The following is a 20,909-nucleotide window of genomic DNA, read 5'->3' as shown; positions in this document are numbered from 1 at the left end:
GACCAAGGTGAGCGACACAGGCTCTTGAGAGCCTCTAGTTTCTATAAAGAACACCCCTAACAATTGAAAGTAGAAGATTAAAAAATACCTTTGTAAGCCTAAAAATTAAGCTACACAAAAAGTGTGAAAGATTATAAAGTGACTAGATAGAGGCAATTCCATCTGTTGGAATAGCCTTTCTACTGTGTTACATTATCTATTATAAAATGCTTTTTTTTATAGAAACCTTCAGTACTTAGATCTTCATGGTCAGAGAGTATATTCATCACTTTATGAAATGAAGGAGAAAATTGAAGAATTCTGCAGACATATTGACACTATTCATTATATGTCTACAGACATAACAACCATTCAGGTAAAGGAAACCTATCTGCTAGTTAGAAAAAATTATTACACCTCCAAAGTTTTCTCTTTATATTTGATTTCTGCTTACTCTATGGTTGATAAGTGTTAAATCACGATATTTGATAATTCCTCAGCAGGTGAGAAGATTATGTACCTTGAAGCCTGTAGTTTTAGAACCTTTGTAACCTAGCTGAGTTAATTTGTTGTGTATTTGAGTAAGAAAAGCTTTCATTTTTTTTTATTCAATACTTGATCTGAACTTGTCCAAGTTTGCTTATTTTAAACTAAGAGATTTTTTTTTTCACATCTCAATTCATAAAAGCACTACAATATCAGTACATATGAGTAAATGGAGATGAAGATATCCTTCAATGAGACAGCAACTATACAACTACAAAAATAACCAAAAGGACATCTAGAGAGCAACATGGTCTTCAATAACAGACATGTTTCTATGTAATATATCAAGCTCTAGATAACCCTTGTCTATAAAAGTTGTGAATAATTTTAACAGAAACAATTGAAGATCTGCAATCAAGGTCAAATTTTCATAATAGCAAAATTAATTATAGGATATAGGAAAACTCTTGCCATTAACCCTCAGCTGTCTTATCTCATCTCAGGCTACCTGATTATTATTTTTCTTCGGCTTCCCTTCTCTCCTTGTCGAGCCTTTTTCTGAACATTAGGTGATTCAGATCTGTTTACTTTTGTTTTTATCTGACATGTCCTATAACATTTTTTTATGAAGTGCATTTTTTCACTTGCAGGGATCTAAAATCCTGGTAGACAAAATGATAGACATAATTGAAAACAACAAATATCATCAAGAAATCAAGTATAGCATTCCCCAGAAAAACAAAAGGATTTTAAATATCGTTCTAGATATTATTAAAGCAGACAAAATTGTGGAATTCGGCTCTGGTGCTTTTAGTTCTGATGAAAGAAACCTGAAAATTCCTGGTCTAGAAATTTTTGAGCTTGCAAAAACTTTACATGAACAGGTATAGTAAACAAATTTTGGGTGTTACTTTCTATTTTCTACAAGATAAGAAAAGTAAAAATTATTGATTTGTGTTTATGCATTAGATGATATATGGGTCTTCATGATTGAGACAACAATCAGCAGTCAAGTTCTGAGGCACCAGAACTCTAGTTTTTCTGTAAATTGGATTTTGATAAAAAAAAAAAAAAAAATAATCAGAAAGGATTGATAAAAGCTCTTTTGGAGCATGATCATTTAAAAAAAAAGTTGTTTTTCTGTTACTTAAATCAGTTTCCAATGTTGCATCAATGTCTTCCATAACCTTTTTAACTTCCTGTTTAACTGTACAGACATTTATTATCATAGTATTATCTGTTAAAGATATTTTATAACAAAGATGAATTATTTACTAATTTTTTTTAACTTTTAGGGTAAAATTGGTTTTATTGCCATGGGCTCAAAGACTGTGTTTGCAGATATTGAGTTCTTGGAGGCTATGATGTTAAAGCTAACGGAAAAATCAAATATGCAGGCATGCAAACAATTATCTACATCCATTGGTGAATTAACACAAGTGTGGACATCAAATACAGCTGAAAGTCATTTTTGGGGCGGAAATCAAGAAAAGGTATCATAACTATTAATGCTCACAGTTTTTATAAATCTATAAAATTTCAGTTTTATCTTGTTTAGCATATTAATTGTCATGTGGAATAGAAGGTCTTTCATTATCAAAATTCCAAGTGGAATAAATATTCTATATTATTTCCACTGGAACAATTGTTAAAGTATTTGTTCCGTACATAATAAAGGGTATAGAATATTTGTTCCACACATTATGTTTACAACTATGAACTTGTAAATTACTCTTAAGAAAATAATGGACTTTTCAATATCTACTATCTACAAGGTAGTGATGTTGAATGAATAGATCTCTCATTCCTCATGATGCTGGAATGAATGAAATTTTCACTCTATATCCATGACAAATACCATTTAACACCTGTTATTTTATTGTTTGATGATAATTTTTATTCCTCACCCAGGGGCATTATATTTTCATGGCCCATGTGTCCCTATTGTCTGTCCCGCTTCAGGTGTAAGTTTTTGGTCAAGGTAGTTTTTGATCAAGTTGAATTCCTATCAACTAGAAACTTATAACCCATGTTCCCTATTATATGATCTTTCTAATTGTAATGCCAAATTAGAGTTTTGACCCAAATGTCAAGGCCATATTGAAAATCTGAAAAAAATGAAATCCTGTAAATTAGAAATGAAGTACTTTCAGTCAATGCTGCCATCTGTAAAAACAACATAGATCAACGGTTGCCTTACTTTGATTTAAGAAAACACTTATGTTCTACTTAAAGAATTACTGTTGATCAACTGTTTTAAAATTCCCCATTTGTCCTTAAGACCCCATATGTCTTAAGAGATCTGTCTCAAGAGACCCCATTAGTCCAAAAAGACCCAATCTATCTGAGAGACCCATCTGCCTTAAGAGACTGCATCTGTTGTATAATACCCTGATTGTCTTAAAGACCCAATCTGGTCTTAAGAGACCCCCATCTGTCTTAGAGAACCTTAGTATTTGTCTTAAAGACCCCATCTGATATTTTGAGACAAAAAGTTGTTACAGAAAGTATTTGAGGAGAGAAAATTAGACCATGCCACCATGTATTAAGTATATCATTGTGTTTTCAGAGTCCAACAGATTTGATAATGGAAATTTTAAAGGAATATCTTGGTTTGATACACATACCAGCATGGAGACTTCAGTCTACAGATCCACAATATTTGTACACTGTCACTGCTGCACTGAGTGCACCAGATTTACCATTGGTAAGTATACTTATTATACACAATAACTTTCATGAACTATATTTTGATGAGAGCAACTTCTTCCAGTGATTTTTCAGTCTTGCTCTCTATACATTTGTCTGATTTTCTCATCTTCAAAAAAAGATTTCAGGAAAGAAAAATAATGAGTCATTTGTGCAGTTTTTGTTTGAAGTTGTCCATAACTAAATTATAAAAAAAATGATAGGGAAACATGTTATTTTAACTTGACCTCAATAGTTGACATTGCTCGTGACAGGATTTGTTTGTCCATAGTCTTAGTAGAGTAGGATTACAATTTGATGAAGGTCAGTTGAAGATTAGTTCTGGTTATATATCTCTGCTTCTTCTACCAATAAATAAAGGGCTGTCATGATAAAGTCAAGAGTGCTATAAGTGTCACCAAACAGCATTAATCAATTAACAATTTGCAACATGATTCAAATAATGATGAAATATGTTCTGTCATTTAGATTTAAAAAAAAAATTAAGATGTTTGAATAAGTTACTGATTTTCTAATATCAAAATTAATTTCAGAATGATTTCTGGAGAAAAGAAGAAAAAGACAAAAATATTATTACCATGAAGAAAGTGTACAGTGTTCTCCATTTGGCTTCTCACACATTGTTGGCAGGGATACTTTCATGTAGTACAGAGTATGGTAGAACAATACTTCTTTCTGCAGATGGGGCTGTTTTTCAAATTGGATGTGTGCAGACAGCAGTTATTAAAGAATCGGACAGCAATGGTAAAAAAACAACATCTACACTTGTTTCTTGGACTTAACCAAAAATTATTTATCTTTTATTTGTTTTGTTTTAAGATCCTATTTGATCCCGCTGCAATTGTTAAATGAACCTTAATTTTTCTAGTTGATCTTATTAAGACATTAATAAATTTGTCAAATCTTCATGGTAATTATGGAATTAAACTTGAACTTAGAATTTCTGCATGAATACAACACAGTATCCAATGCAAAGTTTAGAATTATTAGAATTTTTTTTTTTGCTGTTTGGTAAAAATACAGCATGGAATTAAAGCTTTAATTAGACATTTATAACTTTCAAATCTTCAAAGTATGAAACTTTGACAGACGTTAGTTATGGTAGAGTGAAAAATTATAAAATGATGAAAGGTAAAATACAAAAATAAGCAATAACTTTATTTATTTCCAGGAAAACTCCAGATATCAGTTGAATCCAGATGTTATTTTCCTGAAGTTAAATCTGAACCAGTAAATCCTGATACAGAATTTTATACTAAAGAGTATACTTGGAACATTTTCTGTCTGTATACAGATATTATAGACAAGGTGTTGAAACAGTCACTGGTAGTGTATACTTTGTGGAGTGATATTCCACAAGAGTATGGTGAGTACATGTAATTTTACATGCCCTGATAGCTATAGCCAACGGTAAAAAATAAAGATAATAAAGTGTAGGTCTCATTATTTTACTGAGCTCAATCAATATATATTAAAGAATAACTTTAATGTCCACAATATGTTTGATCCATATAATTTCCATTACCAGACATACTATTTTACTATACACTGATTTCTCATGTCATTCAAACTATGGCTGTGTTTGGATAGACACCTGATGTGACCTATGGTTATCAAAATATCATACGGTGTACCCATAGTATCCTCAAAAATATATGTTAGAAACATACCTGCCAACTTTTCAAAATACCCATGGGGGTATTACGTGCAAGATGGGTCTTATAGTCCTATAAAACCTTCAAGGGGGCCTTCAGATACATTTTGATGTGGGTTTTTTTTGCTTCTTCATACTTTAACAAGCCCATTGCCATTGTAAAATTTATGCTTTGTTTAAAATTATGGACAAAATTGCTCTTTCGAAATTTTCATTTGGGAGCCATCATGGGTTAAATCCCCCGCAAATAGTGACAGTTGGCAGGTTTGTAGAAATTGTATTCCAATACTTGATTGTAAGTCATGGTTCATTGATTTCTGTACCGTGTAAAATTTACCCCCTTGCCCATTCTCCTTCCCCTAAAAAATAGTGCATTTTTAAAAATCTTTAGTTCCCTGTTAAATTTTTCTTTGCATTAGTCCTGCCTGATAAATTTTGAGTTAAGGTAGTAAACCATGAAGTTTTGATCATATCAGCTTGAAAGTTAGTTCCCCTGTTGGTTATGAACTTATAAAAATATATTAAATTTGGGTTAGGTACTGGGTTTTTTTTCCGTTTACTAAGCATAGAAATGTGTTAGTGTTAGCAGTTTTGTCTATTTGACAGTGAATGTGTCATTTTTTTTTCTATTAAACAATGAATGTGTTAGTCTTTTTCTTTTTTTATAGTGAATGTGTCATATTTTTTTCTTTTTTATATTGAATGTGTCAGACTTTTTTCTTTATGACATTTAATATGTCAGTTTTTTTCTCTTTGACATAGAATGTGTCAATTTATCTTTTAGTAAATGTGTCAGTTGGTTGCAGCCATTCCTGGGGATCTAACTTTATTAGGCCAAGACAGACAGTTTGTACACTATGTAATAAATGTACTGACAAAGGCAGGAAGTGTCAATATAATGGAATGATTGGAGATTATTTACGGCAATGTTTATGCAAGACAGAACTATCTGGATGTGCAAGTTGTGGAATATGTGTCCAATGTGTAGAAAGACATTGGGTAAATCATAGTTTTTTTTTTATCTTAATGGAAACTTTAACATATTGTTCATCATATAAGTATATATTTGCACATCAAATAAATATCTTTGCACATCATATAGTCTTTGTTAGCTCACTTGGCCTAAAAGGTCGAGTGAGCTTTTCACTTGGAGTCTGTTGTTCATCCTCCATCTTCATATGTCATTGTCTTTTTATAAAAATCTTCTCTAAAACAACTGGAACAAATTCAACCAAACTTGACCACAATCATCATTATGGTGTAAAAAAAACACCTTCCTGCCAACCAAGATGGCTGAAATGGCTAAAAGTAGATTGTAGGGGTAAATTGCAAAGCTTGACAATAATGTTTAAAACCACTATAAATAGGTGTTGTTTAATTTTCTATTCTATTGCATTATTCAAACATTTATCGATTTCACTAGTCAAATGGGGACTCACTCACTGGATTTGATGGTAAGTTGTAGGGAAACAAAAAGAAATTCTTGAATTGAGAATTATAAGGATTAAAAAGCATTTTTTTTTTGGTTATTGAGAAAATATTCATGCATGTTGTATATTTTTTTGCTTTTTCTTACAGGGATGATGGTAAAATATAACGGCCACACTAATTGCACGCTAATCTTTGCTTAAGCTTTTAGAAATTGCTGTATTCCTTTCTATGTAAAAATCTAAATCATTCATGCAAGCCATAGATTTGTTATCATTTTAAGCTCACCTGGCCCGAAGGGCCAAGTGAGCTTATGCCATCACTTGGCGTCCGTCGTCATCCGTCGTCTGTCGTCGTTGTCGTCATCTGTCGTCGTAAACTATTTCAAGAATCTTCTCCTCTGAACTACTGGGCAAAATTACTTCCAAACTTTAACTGAATGTTCCTTAGGATATCTTGTTTATAAATTGTATCCGAAGTTTTGATCTATCAACAAACATGGTCGCCATTGCTAAAAATAGAACATAGGGGTCAAATGCAATTTTGGCTTATATTTTCAAAAACGAAAACATTTAGAGCAAATCTGACACGGGGTAAAAATGTTCATTAGGTCAAGATCTATCAGCCCTGAAATTTTCAGATGAATCAAACAACCCATTGTTGGGTTGCTGCCACTTAATTGGTAATTTCAAGGACATTTTGCAGTTTTTGTTCATTATCTTGAATATTATTATAGATAAAGATAAACTGTAAACAGCAAAAATGATCAGCAAAGTAAGATCTACAAATAAGTTCATATGACCAAAATTGTCAATTGACCCCTTTAGGAGTTATTGCCCTTTATAGTAAATTTTTAACCATTTTTCGTTAATCTTAATTAACTTTTACAAAAATCTTCTCCTCTGAAACTACTAGGCCAAATACTTCCAAACTTTAACTGAATGTCCCTTAGGGGATCTAGTTTATAAATTGTAACCGAAGTTTTGATCTATCAACAAACATGGTCGCCATTGCTAAAAATAGAAAATGCAGTTTTTGGCTTATATCTAAAAATAGAAAGCATTTAGAGCAAATCTGACAGGGGGTATAAAAGTTCATTAGGTCAAGATCTATCAGCCCTGAAATTTTCAGATGAATTTAACAATCCATGGTTGGGTTGCTGCCACTTAATTGGTAATTTTAAGGAAATTTTGCGGTTTTTCCTATGGCTAAAATAGAACATAGGAGAATTTTTTTATTTTTTTTTGCTTTTGAAAAAAAAAGGACGATTCAAAGAACATTTAAACAAATTGAAAAGCCAAAATAATCATTGATGAGAGATTTAACCAAAAAAATTAAGGTGAGCGATTCAGGCTCTTGAGAGCCTCTTGTTTTACATGCCCTATGACTGTTATATCTGTTAATTTGTTATATTTTCTTTTCAATTTTGTAGAGTTGGTCAGTTCTGCTTCAACAGAAAGAAAAATGATAAAAAATTCACTTCTTTTTTAGGACATAAGAAGTTATTTGAGGCCTTTAGCAGCATGTCCAAACATAGGCCAATATGAAAATAAACAAGCAGAGAAAAATGATTTGGAGCCTGAAGATGACCAGAAAATTGAACTAGTAGAAAATCCATTTGAAGAATTAGCAATGAATGCAGAAATATTGAATGAAGAAATAGAAGTACAATCTCACGAGAAAACAGTTGATTTTATACAATCAGAATTAGATCCTATTGCAAATAATGAGTTTGAAGTGCAGCATATTGCTGATGGAATTTTAGGAGTTGTTCTGAAGGAGTAAGTCTATCTTAATGATGTAAGCTTCAAATACTTTCGGCTTTATTGCATTATTGGCACCCCTCAGGGAAATACATTTACAATTTTTACCAAGCTACCACTAAAATCCATTTTTTTTTTTCAAAAACATTTCAAACATATACTTGTTTTGTCTCACCTTATTTATCAACCATTTGGACTAAGTGCCACTGAAATACCAGTTTTTGAAAATTTCCAAGTTTTTGCTTTATATTAGCTTGAAAACTATAACAGATCAAGAGAAGTTTTACACAGTCCAGTTCACTGCAACCCTTGGTTTTTTTTAGTCAAAATGTTGCTGAAATGAGTCATTTTGCTGAAAAACAACATAATTTCCATTATGAAATCACTATAAGAACACCAGTCAATTGTGTCATTAAAACTAGAAATGATTAAGAAATAATTCTTTCATGCCATGCTCTATGCTCATTTGACAATGGTAAGGAATTATATTTGTCAGTACGAATGTATCTTAATACCGAGGTTTTAAATTTTTACAAATATAATGCCTACCCTTGTTAAAATGAGCATAGAGCATGGCATGATAGAATTATTTCGATTCTAATATTTTGAACTTTAATACTTCGAAGCGGACCTCTAATCCAAGCTCAAAATTTTGCCATTTTGATTTGATGAATCAAAACCATTATAGAAAATAAAAAGTTTAACAATAAAAAGAGAGCAGAAACATTAAAATTTAAATTTAAATTTTATTTTATTTTATTTTTAACTCACTTTAAAATGTTTTTATTAAATTTCCTAGCGAGCAACACCAACAAAATTGTCCATTTTGATCTCCAGCATTGTCACAATTGAAATTATCTGAGGTTGCAATTTCAATTGTGACGTCAATCACATTCAGCTCATATTTTACAGGATTAAGAACATGGCTTTGTATCAAAAAGAAGAATGTCATTTATAGAAATTCATATGTGCAATTTATAATTTTGTTTTACTTTAGAATTGACACTGGAGAAATGATAAGTGTATACCCAGGCAAAGCTACAGCCATCATAATTGATGAAAACTTGAAAGAAAGTGAAATTGCTCAAAATATTTCACGTCTAAGCTCTAATATGATAGGTTACAAGTACAAGTTTTATCCAGGAGATAGTATGAAAATTAAAATTACTGACCCCTTCGTAAGTTTATTTTGATCTTGTGATACAGTGACTTGACTGTTAGTGTTGCTCTCCACCAATTGCAACTCATTCAAAATTTTGACCAAATTTCAATTTGTTTTATTAAACCAAATTGTTCAACTGGTCAGAATATTGAACAAATTGTTCAGTCAAAATGTGAAAGTGCAAGGTGATAAAATAAAATATACTTACAATCCTATAAGACTTTAACTCCACTTTAATGATGTTTGACAAAATTAGTTTATCAGTAGCAACACTAACAGTCAAGTCACTGTAAAAAAGAAATAATGTTTTGGATGTTTGTAAAATTTATGATTAGTTGATCCTTAATTGCACATTTTTCATTGGCAACTTAATTTGATAGATAATCAACTCAAGATTTAAAAAAAAATTGAATAACTATTAACCATCTGTTGGTTCATAAGGTGCTTATCAATTTATAACTGATCAGAACAAGCACAATTGTTTTATTGTAAAACTAAATTTCTGGATCATTACTGACAAATTATGTCATCATTACAGATTTAAGTTTTTGTGTGAATTAAAGTTTTTTTTTAGGTAGACTTGATAAAAACTTTGTTAATAAAATCCCTACCAGTTAGATATTGTACCAAAAAAACACCATAGAGACGTATTTTTAAAACAAAAATAATGAATCCACTATTTTCTCTGAAACTGTGAATTTTATTTTGTGAGATCATTATTCTTCATTGAGATTGATATTCATGTATGTCACACAGCAAATTAGAAGAAGTTAAGTGCTTAAATTGTAAAAAAAAGAAGGTTTAATGAACCCGGTTTATAAAAAGTACATATTTTGTTTGCCGGAAATACATTTATGAGTTATTCATTTATATAACTGTTTTTCAAACATGTAATATTTCCTTTTTCAGAGGGCATTGCAAAGAGAGAAGTCCACTTCAGAAAATATATCACAGGAATCAAAAGTAGTCTATCACACTGCAGTGTGCACAAAAGCAATGATCAGTCATGAAACTGGTATTCTCTGGTAAGACCTTTTTTGTCAAGCATGCAACATTTTGTTGTTGAAGTGAGACATAGCAATCCTTCATACTGCCATTGGTGAGGGATTGCAGGACCTTTTTCGGGAGGTCCAGATCGGATTTTTTAAGCTCGGGAATTCGGGATCCAGGAATTCTTTTTTCAAATTTTGGGATGTCAGGATTAAAATTTCTTTAAATTTGAGACCTCATGATTCCATGTTGTTAAGCCAGGGATTTCAGGATCAGGACCCCTCCTACCCCTTATTGGTGTCTTCAACATTTAGGTTCAGTATGAGGTTCAAGATTTTTTAGACATTTTAAATTACTTTGTCAAACCTTGTTGATATTTTATGCTGCATTTGAGGGGCACAAAGTGTTATCCTTGTCCTTCTGTTACACACCTACTACGTGAAGATGTGGTCATAAGTCCTTCTGTTACACACCTACTACGTGAAGATGTGGTCATAAGTCCTTCTGTTACACACCTACTACGTGAAGATGTGGTCATAAGTCCTTCTGTTACACACCTACTACGTGAAGATGTGGTCATAAGTCCTTCTGTTACACACCTACTACGTGAAGATGTGGTCATAAGTCCTTCTGTTACACACCTACTACGTGAAGATGTGGTCATAAGTCCTTCTGTTACACACCTACTACATGAAGATGTGGTCATAAGTCCTTCTGTTACACACCTACTACGTGAAGATGTGGTCATAAGTCCTTCTGTTACACACCTACTACGTGAAGATGTGGTCATAAGTCCTTCTGTTATACACCTACTACGTGAAGATGTGGTCATAACTTTGTTGATAGTTTTAACAGATTCAGTTAAAAGTTGTGACCACAGCTATAAAGAAACTTATAAGTTAAGTTATTATATTGTTTAACTTCTCTAACATATTTTTCCTTGTAACTTATTCTTAACTTCAGCTGTAAATTTTGTTCAGATAAATTCCTTGATTTTTATTATACTGTGCAACACCTGAAACCATCACTAGAGGCTCATTTCACAATATATTTTAAGAACGAAATTAATCATTCATTATTTTGAAATGTTTATGACTTACAAGTATATTTTGCCCCGGCTGTGGCAGAGGGGGCATTCAGTTTAACTCTATCTGTCCATCAAAACATATGTATGTACATTTCAAAATCAGTTTCCATAACTCTAATCTAAAGCTTGCTTCAACCAAATGATAGGAATCTGAACACAATGCTTATTGCCACACAACAAAGATCAAGTTTGAATTTGGCTGTCATAACTTTCGCTGTTCTAGATTTGTGTTAATTTCATAAATGGAAAAATTGCTTTATGATTTGCCATTTCCAAACTCTTAACTCAAGTGTTTCTCAACCAAAAGTTATAAAACTCTAACACAGTGCTAGTTATCTCCAAACACAGATTAAGTTCAAATTTTGGTGGCATCACTCTCTCCTTTCTAAGTTATGTCCGTTTGTAAATTGAAAAAAAATTAAAAAAATTCCCATACCTTTATAAGTTGGGACCTCTGTGTCCGATGGATACAATCTTCATTTGTTTCTCATAAGATTTCTCATGAAAATAGTTGCATATAGGTAAAAGCTAAAACATGAAAATAATGACTTGATGTGGTCTATAAGTGTTCCTTGTTTCTAGATTGGTTCTCCTGTTTGAATGATTTTACACTAGTATTTTTGTGGCCCTTTATAGCTTGATATTCGGTGTTAGCCAAGACTCCTTGTTGAAGAATTTACCTTACCTTCTGCATGACCTATAATTTACAATTGTCACTTAGATGGTGAGTTATCACATTGGCACTCATACCACATCTTATATCATTATATTAACAGGTTTAAAAAAAGTAATCACATTACATGTCTTTTCATGTTCTTTACAGCTACCATGCACCATTGTCTCAAGAGAGATCGTCTCATAAAGCTTATTTTATTGGTTCCAGGCCTTTCTCTGAGAACTTCAAGTCATTTAGTATAAGTAAGTTTTTACTCTTTTTAGATTTCTTTTCTTCATTAACCATCAATAATTTTTTTTAAATATTTATAAGAAAATGTGGTATAATTGAGACAATTATCCATCATGGCTCAAATGAAGCCTGTGAGTTATGAGGACTTCAAACCCTGCATTTGACATTTAAATTTTGTCGACAGTCAACAGTCTTTGTTGTTGTTAACCTTTACAAGAATTTTCTCCCCCTGAAGACAAATAGACTATTGATGAATATACATATAGACCAAGGTGAGCAAAACAGGCTCTTTAGAACCCCTAGTTGTGACATCTGCCCTATATCGTCCTTCACTGTGAAATCTGTCCTATATGGCCCGAGTACACAGATATTTTGTAGTGCAGTTCTTTTGGAAGATATACCGGTATATAAATTACAAATACTGCAGATGCTTTATCCTTAAAATTATAGAAATATCTTATCAGCTCTAACTCAAAATATGAACAATTCTATGTTAAGAGTGCGTAATTCTCATTGAAAGCTTCAGACATACAATTTGTTTTACCTATTTCAACCAGACCAACTCACTACTTTACCTAAAAATTCATCACCCACAGTATATTTAACATGTAGGTACATCCCCTTACTGAATATTACATGCATAAAAAATAAAGAAATACAATAGGAAAAAAATCTGCAAGTTATACACAGTGCACACTAGGGACTATTATTATAGACAATGAAAATCAAAGGCTGATAACTGTGTCATCAGACCATATCTTCCTTGGCTGTGACATCTGAGCTATACTGTTCCTTGACTATGACATAGATCTAAGCTATACTGTCCCTTGACTATGACATAGATCTGAGCTATACTGTTCCTTGACTATGACATAGATCTAAGCTATACTGTTCCTTGACTATGACATAGTTCTGAGCTATACTGTTCCTTGACTATGACATAGATCTGAGCTATACTGTCCCTTGACTATGACATAGATCTGAGCTATACTGTTCCTTGACTATGACATAGATCTAAGCTATACTGTTCCTTGACTATGACATAGATCTAAGCTATACTGTCCCTTGACTATGACATAGATCTGAGCTATACTGTTCCTTGACTATGACATAGATCTGAGCTATACTGTCCCTTGACTATGACATAGATCTGAGCTATACTGCCCCTTGACTATGACATAGATCTGAGCTATACTGTTCCTTGACTATGACATAGATCTGAGCTATACTGTTCCTTGACTATGACATAGATCTGAGCTATACTGTTTTTATACGACTGCAAATTTTGAAAAATTTTTGGTCGTATATTGCTATCACGTTGGCGTCGTCGTCTGCGTCGTCGGCGTTCGAATACTTTTAGTTTTCACACTCTAACTTTAGTAAAAGTGAATATAAATCTTTGAAATTTTAACACAAGGTTTATGACCATAAAAGGAATGTTGGTATTGATTTTGGGAGTTTTGGTCCCAACATTTTAGGAATTAGGGTCCAAAAAGGGCCCAAATAAGCATTTTCTTGGTTTTCGCACTATAACTTTAGTTTAAGTTAATAGAAATCTATGAAATTTTGACACAAGGTTTATGACCACAAAAGAAAGGTTGGGATTGATTTTGTGAGTTTTGGTTTCAACAGTTTAGGAATAAGGGGCCAAAAAAGGGCCCAAATAAGCATTATTCTTGGTTTTCGCACAATAACTTTAGTTTAAGTAAATAGAAATCAATGAAATTTAAACACAATGTTCATGACCACAAAAGGAAGATTGGTATTGATTTTGGGAGTTTAGGTCCCAACAATTTTGGAATTAGGGGCCAAAAAGGGACCCAAATAAGCATTTTTCTTGGTTTTCGCACCATAACGTTAGTATAAGTAAATAGAAATCTATGAAATTTAAACACAAGGTTTATGACCATAAAAGGAAGGTTGGTATTGATTTTGGGAGTTTTGGTCCCAATAGTTTAGGAAAAAGGGGCCCAAAGGGGCCAAAATTAAACTTTGTTTGATTTCATCAAAATTGAATAATTGGGGTTCTTTGATATGCCGAATCTAACTGTGTATGTAGATTCTTAACTTTTGGTCATGTTTTCAAATTGGTCTACATTAAGGTCTAAAGGGTCCAAAATTAAACTTAGTTTGATTTTGACAAAAAATGAATCGGTTGGGTTCTTTGATATGTTGAATCTAAAAATGTACTTAGATTCTTGATTGTTGGCCCAGTTTTCAAGTTGGTCCAAATCTGGGTCCAAAATTAAACTTTATTTGATTTCATCAAAAATTGAATAAATGGGGTTCTTTGATATACCAAATCTAACTGTGTATGTAGATTCTTCATTTTTGGTCCCGTTTTCAAATTGGCCTACATTAAGGTCCAAAGGGTCCAAAATTAAACTAAGTTTGATTTTAACAAAAATTAAATTCTTGGGCCTTTTTGATATGCTGAATCTAAACATGTACTTAGATTTTTGATTATGGGCCCAGTTTTCAAGTTGGTCCAAATCAGGATCTAAAATTATTATATTAAGTATTGTGCAATAGCAAGTCTTTTCAATAGCACAGTATTGTGCAATGGCAAGAAATATCTAATTTCACAATATTGTGAAATAGCAAAAAAAAAATTAATTAGAGTTATCTTTCTTTGTCCAGAATAGTAAGCAAGAAATATCTTATTGCACATTATTGTGCAATAGCAAGATTTTTTTTTAATTGGAGTTATCTTTCTTTGTCCAGAATCAACTTAAATCTTTGTTATGTACAATATACAATGTATATTCACTTTTTACTACCAACTGATAAATTTAAATAATCTTTACCATTCAGTGATAACAAGCAGTTTTTTTACATCTTAATATTTTATGATGTATTTAAATGAGTAGTTATTGTTGCAAACTCCATTAGAATATTTTAATTGAGATTAGTTTTGGAATAAGGGAAAGGGGGATGTGATGAAAAAATTGGGTTCAATTTTTCTCATTTGAAATTTCATAAATAAAAAGAAAATTTCTTCAAACATTTTTTTGAGAGGATTAATATTCAACAGCATAGTGAATTGCTCTAAGAGAAAACAAAAATTTGAAGTTCATTAGAACACATTCATTCTGTGTCAGAAACCTATGCTGTGTCAACTTTTTAATCACAATCCAAATTTAGAGCTGAATCCAGCTTGAATGTTGTGTCCATACTTGCCCCAACCGTTCAGGGTTCAACCTCTGCGGTCGTATAAAGCTACGCCCTGCGGAGCATCTGGTTTGACTATGACATAGATCTGCACTATACTGTTCCTTTACTATGACATAGATCTGAGCTATACTGTTCCTTGACTATGACATAGTTCTGAGCTATACTGTTCCTTGGCTGTGACATCTGAGCTATACTGTTCCTTGACTATGGCATAGATCAAAGCTATACTGTCCCTTGACTATGACATAGATCTAAGCTATACTGTCCCTTGACTATGACATAGATCTGAGCTATACTGTCCCTTAGCTATGACATAGATCTAAGCTATACTGTCCCTTGACTATGACATAGATCTGAGCTATACTGTTCCTTGACTATGACATAGATCTGAGCTATACTGTTCCTTGACTATGACATAGATCTGAGCTATACTGTTCCTTGACTATGACATAGATCTGAGCTATACTGTTTTTTGACTATGACATAGATCTGCACTATACTGTTCCTTTACTATGACATAGATCTGAGCTATACTGTTCCTTGACTATGACATAGGTCTGAGCTATACTGTTCCTTGACTGTGACATATGAGCTATACTGTTCCTTGACTATGACATATATCTGAGCTATACTGTTCCTTTACTATGACATAGATCTGAGCTATACTGTTTTGTGACTATGACATAGATCTGCACTATGCTGTTCAATTACTATGACATAGTTCTGAGCTATACTGTTCCTTGACTATGACATAGATCTGAGCTATACTGTTCCTTGACTATGACATAGATCTAAGCTATACTGTTCCTTGGCTATGACATAGATCTCAGCTATACTGTCCCTTGACTATGACATAGATCTGAGCTATACTGGTTCTTGACTATGACATAGATCTCAGCTATACTGTCCCTTGACTATGACATAGATCTAAGCTATACTGTCCCTTGACTATGACATAGATCTGAGCTATACTGTTCCTTGACTATGACATAGATCTGAGCTATACTGTTCCTTGACTATGAAATAGATCTAAGCTATACTGTTCCTTGACTATAATATCTGCCTTATAATATTCCTTGACAATGAATTCTGCTCTATGCTGCTCCTTTACTAAGGGATCTGCCTTATAATGTTCTTTAACCTGAAATGATATTTGAGATAGTTTTGTACTGAAATGATATTAGAGATAGTTTTGTACTGTAATTGTTTAAGATCACTGTTGTTCTTTCAGAAATCCTTGAAATAGGTGAACAGAAATACATTGGAATTGGAGTAAGTGCTGACAGGTCTTTTCAGCTGTCTGAAAGATCAGCACGGGAATTGAGGCAGGCTAATTTTATAAAGTACTACATCAACAAAGGAGGGTAGGTATTAAGATATTAATCCATCCATTATGAATTTTGAAAGGACTTTGCTCAAGAAACTTGCCATTTAGATGCTACAATTTCAATCTTACAGTACAAACCAGAAACAAAAGTCAAACTTTGTCTCAACTATTATTGGAGTATCTAATACTATTTATTATGATTTATCTTATTTTACATGATTTACAAAACCATAGAAGTTACAGGTGAGCGACACAGGCCCTTGAGAGCCTCTAGTTTGTTGAGTTGCTGGTAGTCAACATTTCAGTTCTTGGAGCAAATCTTTTGAAACCTTACAAAATCTTAAGCAAACTTTATTAAAAATCTTTTGTTTCAACCATCCAACTTTTATCAGTTCTAATTTCCTAATTGCCTATAATATGAAGAAGACCCCTAAGGCCTTCCCTATATTATGAAGAAGACCAGCTATCTAGAATTAAGAAATTTTTGGATAGAAGTAGTAGAAAGCTGTTTTATAATGCTTATATTCTGCCCATATTTGATTTTTGTTGTTCAATATGGGAAATTGCTATGAGGATGGATATAAAAAAAAATCTTAAAATGCAGAAAAGAGCTGCAAGGATTACACTTGATGCACCAATACTAACACCTAGTATAAATTTATTTAAAGAGCTAAAGTGGTTGAATTTCATATCATACCTGATTATTTAAAGGAACTCTTTGGATGGAGAGTTGTCTCATTGGCACTCACACCACATCTTCCTATATCTATCTGTTGTCCAATTGTTAACCTACATAGTAGAAATCTAAGTCATCTGCAAATAATAATTTAGCTGTTGTACGACTGAACACAAATTCAATGAAGAAATCTTTTCATACATGTGAACCTCCCGACGGGAGTGCAAAACTCCTGTTTTCAGAGGTCTCCTCCCGTCCTCCCGTTTAGGAGAAAAAGCTCCTGTGTATGAAATATTTCATGAATGAAAATTTTCAGACGCCATATTTGATCATTTCTAACTACTGTGCGGGTGTAATTGACACCTGTGTTAAATTTTACCTGTACATGAAAGAAAATGTATAATTATATGTCTTCACTTGACAGCTTGGGTGTCAAACATACTGGTAATCAACGACGTTCACCTCTAACTAACTGCCGTTGTGTTATAAAAACGATGTGTATTGGGAATATTGAAATACTTTTTTGTTACTTCCTTTTGTTTTATCCTGTTTTCAGTTATTTTGCTTTTAAAAATGTAAATTGTAAAAAGACTATAAATGATTAATATTTTAATCAAATAATCATAAAAGGATGTTGATTAAATGAATTTAAATGTTTTGGGACAAATAAAAATATATAAATTTATAAATTATTTTAGCAATCTAGACCTCCTTTCAGGTCAAGATCTATCTGCCCTCAAATTTTTAGATGAATCAGACAACCGGTTGTTGGGTTGCTGCCCCTGAATTGGTAATTTTAGGAAAATTTTGCTGTTTTTGGTTATTATCTTGAATACTATTATAGATAGAGATAAACTGTAAAAAGCAATAATATTCAGCAAAGTAAGATTTACAAATAAGTCAACAGGACCAAAATGGTCAGTTGACCCCTTTAGAAGTTATTGCCCTTTAAAGTTAATTTTTAACCATTTTTTTCGTAAATTTTATATATCTTTTACAAAAATCTTCTCCTCTGAAACTGCTGGGCCAAATTAATCCAAACTTGGCCACAATCATCTTTGGGGTATCTAGTTTAAAAAATGTGTGGCGTGACCCACCAAACCAACCAAGATGGCCGCCATGGTTAAAAATAGAACATAGGGGTAAAACCCAGTTTTTGGTTTATAACTCAAAAACCAAAGCATTTAGAGCAAATCTGACACGGGTAAAATTGTTCATCAGGTCAAGTTCTATCTGCCCTGAAATTTTCAGATGAATCAGAGAACCTGTTGTTGGGTTGCTGTCCCTGAATTGGTAATTTTAAGAAAATTTTGCTGTTTTTGGTTATTATCTTGAATATTATTATAGAGAGAGTTAAACTGTAAACAGCAAAAATGTTCAGCAAAGTAAGATTTACAAATAAGTCAACATGACCAAAATGGTCAACTGACCCCCTGAGGAGTTATTGTCCTTTAATATAGTAAATTTTTAACAATTTTCATAAAATTTGTTAACTTTTACTACCGGTAACATTTTCCACAGAAACTACTGGGCCAAGTTCATTATAGAAAGTGATAATTGTAAGCAGCAAGAATGTTCAGTTAAGTAAGATGTACAAACATATCACCATCACCAAAACACAATTTTATCATGAATCCATCTGCTTCTTTTGTTTAATATTCACATAGACCAAGGTGAGCGACACAGGTTCTTTAGAGCCTCTAGTTGGTTATTACTAAAAAACCAAAGCATTTAGAGCAAATCTGACATAGGGTATAATTGTTTATCTGGTGAAGATCTATCTGCCCTGAAATTTTTAGATGAATCAGACAACCCATTGTTGGGTTGCTGCCCCTGAATTGGTAATTTTAAGGAAATGTTGCTGTTTTTGGATATTATCTTGAATATTATTATGGATAGATTTAAACTGTAAACAGCAAAAATGTTCAGCAAAGTAAGATTTACAAATAAGTCAACAGGACCGAAATGGTCAACTGACCCCCTGAGGAGTTATTGCCCTTTATAGTCAATTTTTAACCTTTTTTTCGTAAATCTCCATGATCTTTTACAAAAATCTTCTCCTCTGAAACTACTAGGCCAAATTAATCCAAACTTGGCCACAATCATTATTGATGTATCTAGTTTATAAAGTGTGTTTTTTTACCCGACCAACCAACCAATATGGCCGCCACGGCTAAAAATAGAACATGGAGGTTAAATGCAGTTTTTGGTTATTACTCAAAAACCAAAGCATTTAGAGCAAATCTGACAATGGGTAAAATTGTTTATCTGGTCAAGATCTATCTGCCCTGAAATTTTTAGATGAATCGGACAACTCATTGCTATGTTGCTGCCCCTCAATTGGTAATTTTAAGGAAATTTTGCTGTTTTGGGTTATTATCTTGAATATTATTATAGATAGAGATAAACTGTAAACAGCAATAATGTTCAGCAATTTAAGACTCAAAAATAAGTCAAAATGACCAAAATGGTCAATTGACCCCCAAAGAAGTTATTGTCCTTTATAATCAATTTTTAACAATTTTCATAAAATTTGTAAATTTTTACTTACATTTTCCACTGAAACTACACGGACAAGTTCATTATAGATAGAGATAATTGTAAGCAGCAAGAATGTTCAGTAAAGTAAGATGTACAAACACATCACAATCACCTAAACACAATTTGGTCATGAACTGTCTGCTTCCTTTGTTTAATTCACATATACCAAGGTGAGCGACACAGGCTCTTTAAAGCCTCTAGTTCAATTTGTTAATATAACACTTGTACTGTCACTACAACACTAGATTCATAGCATCAGCAAACATGTATTTACTTTTTAATCCTTTTTCACGTACAATTAAGGGAAGGCAACAGGTCAAAAAAGCCTGATAGTGCCTATCAGAATACAGAAAAGAGGTGTACTGTGAAGTAATTGGTTGTGAAGCAGTGATAGTTCATTGTTCAAACATCAAGATAATGTAATTATGTGATAAATGTTAACAACATCATTGAAAAGAAATTGTTTAAATGCATTATTTACATAGATTTTCTTGAAACTATTGTAGGATATATAATTCAGGAAAAGCTATAGTGCAGAAAGATGGCAGTAATATTGGTGATGTTATAACAGTTAATTGTGATGTCACAACAAACAAGCTGAGGTTCCTCAGGAATGATGTTGTGGTATAGATATATTATTATTTTATGGATTCAGAAGTCCATTATCTTTGTATACTGTGAATTCATTTAACCAATTTTCATATATTGCATAAAACTTGCCTTTTCGTAGATTTTGTGGTTTTGCATTAAACCTGATAGAAAACTTGCAATTAGTGAACATTTAAATTTGTGATTTGATTAACCTGTACCCAAGAAATCCTTGAAAATCAGTATCCAATAAATGATAATGAATCCACAGTAGTTCATTTGCCAATCCCTGATCATCCTGCTGGAATCACTTTATTTAAAAACAGAAAATAACTAAGATATTCACAAAATATTTTTCTGGTGTAGTTTTTGTCTTGCCTTGACAGAGTCTAAAAGGGAGACATAGGTATGCTGTTTCCAGTGTCGTCTGCAGCAGCG

General features: G+C 32.5%; 1 protein-coding gene across 1 annotated transcript in view; it reads left to right on the top strand.

The window, feature by feature from the left end:
- LOC134706013 (uncharacterized) overlaps positions 1-20,909 on the top strand; it is a 118,507-nt gene that overhangs the window by 17,591 nt on the left and 80,007 nt on the right. Inside the window, exons 15-27 of the mRNA XM_063564726.1 lie at positions 223-355; positions 1,116-1,349; positions 1,761-1,958; positions 3,035-3,172; positions 3,708-3,918; positions 4,346-4,540; positions 5,613-5,827; positions 7,748-8,037; positions 9,017-9,197; positions 10,091-10,206; positions 12,082-12,176; positions 16,571-16,703; positions 20,390-20,507. Coding sequence (XP_063420796.1) covers positions 223-355; positions 1,116-1,349; positions 1,761-1,958; positions 3,035-3,172; positions 3,708-3,918; positions 4,346-4,540; positions 5,613-5,827; positions 7,748-8,037; positions 9,017-9,197; positions 10,091-10,206; positions 12,082-12,176; positions 16,571-16,703; positions 20,390-20,507 — 2,257 coding nt within the window. The remainder of the gene's footprint in view (positions 1-222; positions 356-1,115; positions 1,350-1,760; positions 1,959-3,034; positions 3,173-3,707; positions 3,919-4,345; positions 4,541-5,612; positions 5,828-7,747; positions 8,038-9,016; positions 9,198-10,090; positions 10,207-12,081; positions 12,177-16,570; positions 16,704-20,389; positions 20,508-20,909) is intronic.

Source organism: Mytilus trossulus, chromosome 2 (genome assembly GCF_036588685.1).
Source record: "Mytilus trossulus isolate FHL-02 chromosome 2, PNRI_Mtr1.1.1.hap1, whole genome shotgun sequence".
NCBI classification, from domain to species: domain Eukaryota; kingdom Metazoa; phylum Mollusca; class Bivalvia; order Mytilida; family Mytilidae; genus Mytilus; species Mytilus trossulus.
Note: the sequence above shows the minus strand (reverse complement) of the source record. Positions and strands in the feature narration are given on the sequence as shown.